Source organism: Aphelocoma coerulescens, chromosome 3, assembly GCF_041296385.1.
Source record: "Aphelocoma coerulescens isolate FSJ_1873_10779 chromosome 3, UR_Acoe_1.0, whole genome shotgun sequence".
Lineage (NCBI taxonomy): Eukaryota > Metazoa > Chordata > Aves > Passeriformes > Corvidae > Aphelocoma > Aphelocoma coerulescens.
In genome coordinates, this window is record NC_091016.1 from 72280142 (window position 1) to 72291131 (window position 10990).

Genomic DNA, 10990 nt, shown 5'->3' on the forward strand with positions numbered 1-10990 from the left:
GAACTCATGGTATTGCTGTAGCACCCACCATTTACCCCCACCCCTCACTATCAACATCAACAATTTCATAATCTCCTCCCCTCAGGAACTTGGGCCTTTCTCCATTAGCAAAGCCCTTCCTTCAACTGTTCAAAGGTGACACCATCTTTTCTACTCTCAGTATACCGGATTCCCAGAGTTTTACTGAAAGTGTTCTTAGCTGTAAGAACAGCCACCCTCTTACCCTTCACTTCATAACAGCATGGCTAAGAAAGGACAGCCACAATTCCAACTCTACATCTGGCAAAGACTTATCCAAACAAGAGGAAGTCATAGCTAGCCATGCAGAATAAGCTCAAAGCTAGTTCTGCACAGGGAACAAACATACCACATGCAGTGCTCACATGCTGACAGAGCACCTAGGCCTACACACACTAGGATAACTAGGCAGTATTATCATTCAAGAACATTGCTCAAAACTAGTTTTCTTTAAAATTGATTTCAAAGCATTTTCATCAATGCTGGATTTTGTAAACTGTTCCAAACTTAAGTTTTGGCACACACTGGATTCACCAAGAAGCATTCAAGATGGACTAAAAGTCTGCCATGTATCTTGTCAACTTGAAAGACTATTACAATCTTAGAGGTACTTGGGTATCATCCTGAACTGTGACATCTGGCTATGCAACAGCATTTTGGCACTGGCACTGCATACAACACATCAGGAGAACACAACAGACTTTCAGAAGCTGTTTATTGAATATGACAGAGAAGTTTAGGTGCTCCTGCAGCTTACAGGCTGCTCATATCCGACGGACCAAGTCTGTCTGCCATCTCCTCCTCCTCAAGGAACACAGCCAGCTTACAGTGACTGAGGCTGCTGATTTGGTTTAGAAAGCCTGTAAACCAGCAGGTTCTTTTCTCCTCCTGCACCTCTCTTCCTCCTTTGGAAACTTCTGTGTTCTTGCAATGTCAGCTGGAGGGGTGGTTGCTCACCCTGCCATCACCTCCCGGTAGGCAGTTTGCAGCCATCCCAGCAACTCGGTAGCTGGTGTTAGAGCATGGTTTTAGATTAATTGCCCTTGCAAACACAGAGCTGCTTCTGCACTGAATGACAGTGGCCCTTCTGAGCTCTGGTTTGACTCAGGGCAAAAGCAGCTCATTAACCATCAGATGATTCAGCACTTGGTGCCTACATTTCTGCTGGCTGGTTTTCATCAGCAGACTACAGCTTTGAAGATGTATCATTTATATGATACCATCAGGCACCTGACAAGACACAGGTGTCAAGACCCTCCAGCTCTAAGCCAGTACTAGCTTTATGTGATACAGATTGCTCCTAAATTTTCCTCTTTGCTATGCAGCTTTATAATCACATTCCCCACAAAAATCCTGACTGTAACAGTCAACAGCTTTTTTTCTCCAGCTCTTTCAGAAAGAAATCATGCACAGAAAAGAAAGGGGTCAAAAACAAGATCTCTGGTCACAGACAGAGAAAGACTGGTAAGAGGTCCTGAGCAGAGGGAGGATGAACTCCACATTTCATGCCCAGAAGAGAGCAGGATTCTTGTCCCACCAAAGCTAACCATGCAAAAAACGTCAGATGCAGTCCCTCCCCACCCCCAACAATCCTTTCTGATTTACTCATGGCTACTAATCTCATTACAGTTCCTATAATTAAAGTACCATAAAATCTGATGAAGAATACAGTATCCTGTTTAAATTAACTCACCCGAAGTCTTTTAATATAAAAATGACTTCTTCAACAGAGTTACAAGATTTACAAAATAAAGCATCACTAATGAGCACAGGATCAAAACTGGATTATCAAGTTTCCCGATTTGCATGTAGAAAAAGCAAGCACCGAGGTTTCTATAAAACTTTTGCAGCCGTTTTATAGGAAAAGTGAAATGCTCCCTGTGACTTAAATATACAAGCAGCTCAGAGAGGTTAGGAAGTGAATCACTCTTTTAGCAAACCTCTGTATGCACAGTTTCTGAAATAACCTAAGTTTGGTGCCATGTTTAATGGAGAGAAAGATGGGAAAGGAAGGAGGTGAAGGAGATACGGATGTAATATTATACCTGTGAGATTAAGTGTCCTGGCTGTTCCTTCCTTGTCCCAAGTTTGTATGCTGGATGAAAGAGCGCAGAAACCCACAGCTCCCAGCTGAATGGGAAATGGCTCTTCCACACTTTTGACCCCAACCTCACTCCACACATACCTGAGAGTCCATGGAGGGAGAACACTGGCCTTTCAGAAAATTACACTCTTCAACCTCATCCATTAAGCATAACAAACAACAGCTCTGGGCTGCCTCGTCTCCTGGAGGCAGTTTGCTAGGACCTGACTCAGGCTCTGCGGGATCCACACCAGATCCTGAGCTGTGAAAACCACCACACCACATCCTGAGGGGCAAAAGCCACAACCTCTTCCATGATAACCCATCACCCATACCTATCAATTACCACATCATCAATCAATTTCTTTGAGTCCAAACAAATAGCCACAAAATTTTTTTGTGAATGGTAGATCAACTGGTCATAGACCCTGAAGAGCCCCGAGGGCTCTGTGACTATCAGGATGTGAGACAGAACAGCTAAACTGAGGCAGAGGTAAAGTTACGAAATTTTCCAAAGTCAGGCTCCAGATCAGCCTGGGCATTCCAGGCTCGCCTGCTAAGCTTCTGCTCCAGCCACTAAATCTTTGAAGGGGATTATGCAGCAAGGTGCCAGTGACAAGAAAGACTGGACTTGACCTCTAAGGACCTTCAGATGTTACCCTCATTTTCCAGCATGCTGGTAACATGATGAGCAACCTCTGCAGTTGGAGTATTTTCATCTGGCATTCCTTTTAAGAATGCCTAAAACTTCAGTTGATTTTCTGATCTATAAAGGGCTCCAAGGCAGTTGTTCTGATGCTCTTATATATTTGCATAGAAGAAAGCAGAGTGCATTAACAGAGTTTTTCCTTTGCTACTTCATTAAACATCATTTCAGGAATCACAATGAAGCCATCATGAAGAATACAGCTTTCTTCAGTGAGAGAACACACACAGACATCAAAGGCAACACGTATTATTTTAAGTGCTATACTTCTGCCAACATATTCCACATTTTCAGCGTGAAGAGACCACTCCTCCGGAGATACAGAGTCAGCCAGTGCACAGATTACTATTTCTCTGACAAGGAAACCAAATCTAAACTATGCACAATGCTGCTTGGGGTTTTGTTTTTCAGTTGTTTTTTGTTTGTTTTCAATTTCAGGTACATTCTTAAATCAGGCTGATCATATCCAAAAGTACAATCTTTTAAAATTTTCAAACAAAACAGCTTTTCAGCATTTATTTCTTTTGATTTTCTAATAAATTTTCTTTTTAATTTGCTACAAAAAGTGCAAAGTCTCGAAAGGTAACGATTTCTAACCTATACTGGCTTTTCATTCATCCTTCCCAGAAACTCTTCTAATATAACTGACATGGAGAAGCCTTTCTCTCTCCCCAGGATGACTCACAGGGTCCTTTCACAGCACAAAGGAAAAACAGATCACTTCTTGTTCTTCCTGAAGAAATATCACTTTCTCGTCCTTTTCAAAAAGGAAGATAAGGGAAGAACACATTGGACTGTTACTTGTAATATTTTGTTTCATTTTTCCCTAACAAATTTATCAAGCAACTAAAATTCTGCCTGGTCATAAAAGCATCTGTAACAACATGTCCACAGAAGTGCTCTGTGAATCTCAATCCTCAAGATCAGCATCCCTTGCCCCACCTTTAATGCACAGGAGTAAGCACCCATATGGCGATGTGCCATACGGGTACCTTCCAACAGCTCCTGGGATCAGCTTTGCGGGTGCTTAGCAATAGTAGTGGCTTCCCTGAAGGGAGCATCCCTGCATACACATCCAACACCTGGACAATGCTAAACCCACTTCATAGCACATATACCTGGCTCCTAGGCCAGTCAGCTATTCCAGCCACCAAGCTACTGCTTCATTCTCTAAGAGTCCAGCCTAAACCAGGCAGAAGAGTTCTTCAGCATGGCTTTAAATACCAGATCATGTAACTTCCATTACATCACTGTAAACTACAGGCACCTGCAGAAGATAGGGAAGACCATCCTGACATCACAACACTTGGCAATTTCCAGCTTCAATGAAAGTCAATATTCTGACATGTGACCTCAGTGGCAGATATCAAAGTGGCACAAATATGCACTGACAATATAATCGAAAAACTTAATGAGAATTTCCAGTCTACCACTTATCTACAAATCAAATCATTCTGGTCTCTGTGCACAAAGACTCAAAAAGGCTTATTAAGTGTTCCCGAGTTTCAGTGTTAAAGGAAACACACAAAACATAACTCTGACCAGCCAACCCATCAGTTCCCAAGTTAAGCTCTTCACTGTTACCTAAACATATCCAAACTGAATCATAAAAATCCTAGTGAGTTTACTGTTAGCCAGAACAAATGCTACCAGCACCAGCAAATGCTACACAGACTACCAGGGCCCAGAGAGGAGCAAGTACATGACTTCTGCCAGCATGTGCAATTTCCAAGCAGTGAAATGTACTCTGGCCAGAAGAGGCCTGTCAACTACTTATACAGTGCAGGGGTAGGTGTAACCAACCATCCATTCCTTCCCTACATGCACAGCCCAGCAGGAGCACAAACTGCCCCAGCACAGCACCAAGCCCCAACAGGTGTAAAATTCATTCCACCACCAAACTAGAACATCTCCACCAAGCACGGCCTAAAAACTTTCGCTAAATAAAAGCATAAAGGTGGTAAGCAAAGGGTTTAGTTGGTTTTGGTTTTCCCCCCACACACCATACTTCTCCCATTGTTCTTCGTGTCTAGGGTATAACTACATCAACAGCAGAAACACACATGTATTCTGTGGTGCTAAACTAGCTACTGAAAACATTAGTGAAGATACAGCTTAGTTATGAAGCTGCTGATTTTGGTTTAAAACCGCAGTTCTGACTGACAAAACAGTGATGAACATGTAAGCACCCTATCTGCCAGCTACCTGCCCAGGATGAAAAAGTCGTGTTTTCAAATTTTTTCCCCCAAATAAGTTATTGTTCACTGTTGTTAACGCAATTGTTCACCAGCAGTCACACACACACTATTTGAACCTCGCACAATTGGCATAACACCAAACGCGATGTGTCCTGCGAGGACCAGGCCGAGCGGCTGCGCCAAGAGCCCGAACATCAGCAAAGCCCGAGCGGCGGCGAGCAAAACCCCCGGCTCCAGGAGCCGCTTCGGAGGAGGCGGCTGCCAACGCTACTCCACTCCTTATCACTCCTTAGCCTCCTCTTAGAAGAAAGCTGGTGCTTCCAGCCAGGTAACAGCAAGACTTTCAGATTTCAAAGCGAAAATCCTTGTAAGGATGGGAAGAGCCTGAAAACACAGAAGTGACCAGCCCGACCAGCTGGGTACGAACGCGCAGACCAGCACTTCAAGAACGGGAAGTCGCTGAATCCGCAGGTCGCACGCAGGTGGCGGCCGACCGCGTTCAACACGGGACGGGAAAGGCTCCCTCCCGCTCCGCACCCCACGGCCCAGGCCGGCTCGCCGGGCCCGGCGCAGCGCTCAGCCCCGCCGGGCTGCCCGAGCACGCAGCCACAGCCCCCCCAGCACACCCCGGCAGCGACCGCTGGGAAGTACCTGGGAGCTGAGGTACCGCCGGAGGCACTCCTCGCACACCGCCTTCTTGCAGCAGGACAGGGGCTTGATGGGCTTCTCCTCCAGGCACACGCGGCAGCTCAGCACCAGCAGCGGCCCGAACTCGCCCGCGATCAGCCCGGAGAAGGGCTCGGGCAGCAGGTACAAGTCCACCACCTCGATGCTGCCGCCCGACGACAGCGGGTCGTCGCCCGACACCACCTCGCGCCGCGCCGGGGGCTGCCCCACGCCCGGGCCGCCGCGGGGGGAGCCGGCGGCCGCCGGCGGCCGGTCATTCTCCACGCAGTAGACGGTGCAGTACACGTGCCGCCGGGGGGGGCGGCGGCGGCCGCTGCCTCCCTCCAGCCCCTCCTCCGCCGGGGCCGCCGGCTCCCCCGAGCCCGGCGGCTGTTCCGGCCCGGCCGCCGCCTCCGCCTCCTCTTCGGCCCCTCGCCGCTCGGGGCCGGCGGCGGCCGGCAGCAGCTGCTCCCCGCCTCGCCCCGGCCCAGCCGCCCCGCCGCCCGGGACCGCCTCTCGCGGCGAAGGCGTCTCGTCCGGGCCGGGCTCCCGCGGGCCCCCGGCCGGGCTCGGTGGAGCGGCGGCCGCCCGCGGGGCGCTCAGCGAGCTCTGCTGCTCCCCCATCGCCACTCGCCGCCGCTCCTTCCCATCCAGCCGCCTCCCGGCCCCGCTTCTGCTTCCGGGTCCCGAGCCCCGCTGCGCCGAAACCCGCGCCGCCTGCCCGCCCGCCCGCGGGCGCCGGCCGCCGCCGCCCGGCCTCCCCGCCGAGGGGTTGCGGGCGCGGGGGAGGGAGCGGCGGCAGCGGCGGGTGCCGTCCCGGTCAGCGCCGCCCGCGGGGTACCGGCCCGAGCCCGACCCCCATGTCGGGGAGGACGCGGGCAGCCTCCCCTGGTGCCGCGGGGCAGCGCGCCCGGCCGCGCCCCGCAGCCGCCCCGGCCCGCCCCGCGCGTCACCGCCCCCCGCCCGCGGCGGCCGCCCCGCCGGGCGCACCCGCCTTCCCCGCCCCGTCCCGCCCCCGTCCTCACTGACGCAGCTCCTCCGCTGCGCCCCTCATTCAGCCGTAAACACAGCGTGGCTGCCCGCGCCCTAGCACCCGGCACCGGGACCTCGAGGCGTTGTCCCGGGACCCAGGTTTCCTCCGCCGTGTGCCTGTACCTGCGGCCCGGCCGCAGAGTAATGTCCTCTGAGCAAATTGTGAGCGTCCGATTAAAAATCATCCCCGAAGAAAAAATAATTGTAGTGAGCATCATCAGTGCCACTGTGAGAGCCGCACACTAACATCGAGGCAATAGAGTGACATTCACAATAATAATTGAAACTATTAACAGCAGGAGTATCCATATAGGTCCTAAACAGTATTTGCTTGTTCAAGTACTCAAAATTAAGGGGATTCGGGGGATATGTGCACATTCTGCTCCAAGAGTTGGCCACTATGCCAATGCCTCTGCTTGAAGATGGTACCTCCAGGCCTTGACATCATCATTTACATCATTACATAGGGTAGATGTCATGGAACTGATGCTGCAGCAACTGAGAACCTTTACATGGACTTTGCAGTTTCCATCCTGAACTTTGTGTTACTCGGAAGTTAATTAGTTGCTCTGCTTGAGAGGCCATGGTGTTGGGCTTAAATAGAGTGAGGAGGTTTGCAAGTGGGGAGATGACAGTCAGGGACATCATGGCTGTCTGTATGTTGTACCCTCAACCCCAGTGAGCTCATGATCTCAGGATCATGCAGGGAGCAGCTCTATGCGTTTGCCTGGCTCCATGTTTGAGCTCAGCAGCCCGGCTGCTCAGCTGCAGTATCCCAGAGTACAGGGCATTGAGGACACTGTATGCTACCTGTCCAGCTTTGGAGGTTCCTGTGTGGCATTGAAATATATGTGCACTCTGGGAAGGAGCTGCACTTCCCAGAAAGCCGCACGGGGAGCCTGCCCTGTCCTGCTGAAGGCTGGCAGTGGAGGCACCACAGGCTCTGTGTAGCAGCAGGCAGCATCTGCTGGCCTGGGGGGCTCTTTGCCTTGAAAATGCAGTATTTCTTCCAGACCCAATTAGATGTGAAAGTCAGTGTGTATGAATTTGTGCAATGTCAGATTCTAGTTACCCCTCCAGGAAAACAATGTAGGGGAATTATTTCTTTTAAACAATATGTTTTACCTTTTCTTATTTGAGCCTTTAGGGATTATGATCCCGAAGCTTGCTTTGAAAATATGAAGTGTAAAACTTCTAATGATTGAATAAACATCAGAATTTCCTACAGCCCTACCACTTAAGAGCTTGGAGCTTAAAGAAAAAACTAGAAAGATAGCATCATTGCAAGAATAAGAATGTTGCTCCACTGTTAATTCAGAAATTTGTGTGCTAAAGCACAGCAGGGGAATATGGTCCTTCAGGAATTCAGGATGGCGATGATAATCATACTTAGCTGACAGGAAGCATGAAACAAATAGGAACTACAGAACTGCCTGTGCCCCACCAGCCTATGGACTAAGGACAGGTACTTCAGTGGCCTGTGCCCAGCCATGGGCCCTGCTGGTCCTGGATGTGAAGAGTGAGCAGATGTGCCAGCCCAGCTGCCCCCAGTGCCCCTCATTCTCTCTGGGATGGTGGGATTGGCCCTGGCTGGTGAGGTCTTGCCTAGCAGCCCCCAAGGGGACTCTTTCACTCTTTTGACAAACATATCAGCCAAGTCTTTGCAACAAGTCTTTGCCTTATTCTGTATATATTGTCTTAGGCATATTGAAAAAGTATGAAATGGTATAGTAGTAGACAGAAAGGCTTGAGGTAAACATAACATGACCTACTAATAGGTACTGATGGTCTTTCCCACTCTGCCTTTACCCAGACCCATATCTGAATGACCTTAAGGGAGGATTTTCACAAAAAAACCACCCTAGCCCCCCACCAGCCCCCAACAATCTGACAAAATAAGATTCTGTTGCATGGCCCTTGCTTATTCTGCAAGAGAGCTGGTGAGAGAAGGAGCGGTCAGTGAGGGATGCTGGTTCAGTTGTTCCATGCACTGCTTATGAGTGCCTGGGTGCACGAAGCAGGAGTCCATACAGGGATGAACACATGGATCCCAGAGGCTGCACTGCTGCTGACTGACAGGCTGCATGATGTGTCTTAGGCTGGCTGTTGCCTCAGGTTTTAAGAAACCATGAGTCAGCTTTTCATCCAGAATGTGTCTGTTGCTAAAACCTTCTTGGTTTAAAATGTGATTTTAGATCCACACATTTTACACTCTCTCTAGAGCATGTCTAGCCTTATGGAAGATATTAAAAAGATAGCAGCACTGCTGGATTTGCATAAGATAACAGATTAAAATAAATTATCCTACAGAGATAAACCTTTTTATCACCAAACTGTTTGGTTTACAAGAACTTCATTGTGTTTGAGCACAATTGTGTAGAATGGAGCCTAGTTGCTTGAAAAATCGCTTTTCTCCCTGTGATGTACTGCCAAGTCAAACTCCACAGAGATTCACACATTTGAACTCTGCAAATGAAGTATGAAGAAGCAGCTGCCAGGGCATTAATTATCTGTGAGAGATCTCCAGTTTTGGAAAGCTCTATCCAATGTTGTCCACCAGGACCTGGATTTGCTTATCTTTGGGAATGCAGCAAATTCAAGAATTCATTTCTTCTCTGTTAAAATTATTGCAGGGTTTGGTTTGAATAGGTACGTTTATGGCTGGTCCTTTTACTCATGACTGATTTTAAAGTTCCACAGGTTAGAACCAGGGTAGACACTTGTATTTTCAAACAATGGGTGTAATTGACTGTCACAGTTCTGGTAATGCCCAAATTTGGGATTTTTTTTTTTTTAATTGTTGTTATTAATTATTCACACTGAACAAAGAAGTTGTGATGGCTATTGCGTCAATTAAGTACATTTGTCCAAATCTGTAAAATTTTCCAAAGTATTGCCTGAGAACTTCCATCCTTGTTTCCTCTCAGATCCTTCTTTCCTACCTTCCTTTCTTTCCTTTAATCAAAGAGTACTAGCTTACATAAAACTTCAGCAATAGAAAGTACTGGGCTATGCAGCATTTAGGCAAACTGCAGAACTCATTGCTACACACAGTCACTGAAGCAGTTCTATAATGAATTACAAAACTGATTAGATGCTCTCAGAAATTCAGCAGAGCTAAAGCAGTCTGTGCTGTTTGTGTCATATATCTATCTGTGTGTATACTTACATATGAAAGGAGGACTTAATTTCCCAAGGCTGTAATTCCTGAGACTTCTTGAAAATTACTTCTACTAAAAATAATTAATATTTTTAGGATAATTAATTAACATTCATTCTTCTGGGTTTATGCTGATAACCTCTGAGGAAATTTGAAGACTTCTTTTTCTATCTACTAAGTAAGTAACTGGCAGCATGGTACTGGGTGATTGGGTGCAGAACTTACTTTTTGAGGGGGATTCTTGGGCTTCTGTTTATCTTGTGAGGTGAAAGATTCATGTATGTTTTGCAGAAAGTGTAGGTTAGAAAAAGGCATGGACTAGAATAATTTCATATGAACATCCTAATTAGATCAGGAAGAATTACTGTGTGCCTAGTTTAATTGTTACTGTATTTATTTTGAAAACAGTCTATGCCATTATTTTTATCTAGCACTATGGAAACAACCTTCAAAACATAACTGTGTATCTTACACGTTGCCTAAACAGATCAAACCCTTTCTACTACCTATGTGCTTACTGTCCGTGTCTGGGCTAAGGAGAGAAAATGCTTTTCTAGGATTTATGGATCTTTCCAAACAGATCTTATCAATGTCTCAAGTCATATTTTAAAGGGCATTTAGAACCTTGATGCATCCTCCTTAATTGCTTCTCTTGTTTTTGCAATTATTTATTCTACACACTTCTTCAAAGTCCTTCTTTACACCTGCAGCACTGTTTTTATTTTCTTGTTTTTCTGCCTGCATCACTAATTTTTTAGTAAGTTTATCTTTTTTCCTATCACATCTTCTCTTCCTAAAATTGTCACAAAAATCTGTACTTGCCTACAGCTTTGTAGAGAGACTCATGCCTGTCTTTGTGTTCTGGATATTGCTGAATCCAGTTTCCCACTGAGAGATAAACCAACCAGCAGCTTAAGCTGGTGGAAATTGCTTCCTCTCCTCATCACTGAAATCTTTTATTCTTCCTAGACTTTCTTACCACATTATTGTCCCTTATGTCACCTGGATTCATAAATCAGGGATCGCTTTCATCTTCAGCAAATGCAAAGAACCACTTGAGTGAAGGAGGAAACTTACTTTTCGTAGAACACGAGTATATGTTTTTAAGTTCTTGAGGTTAAAACTGA

At 47.1% G+C, this 10990-nt stretch overlaps 1 protein-coding gene across 1 annotated transcript in view; it reads right to left on the reverse strand.

The window, feature by feature from the left end:
* RNF217 (ring finger protein 217) overlaps positions 1–6579 on the reverse strand; it is a 59767-nt gene extending 53188 nt beyond the window's left edge. Inside the window, exon 1 of the mRNA XM_069010852.1 lies at positions 5657–6579. Coding sequence (XP_068866953.1) covers positions 5657–6295 — 639 coding nt within the window. The 5' untranslated portion in view covers positions 6296–6579. The remainder of the gene's footprint in view (positions 1–5656) is intronic.
* Positions 6580–10990: the final 4411 nt, after the last annotated feature.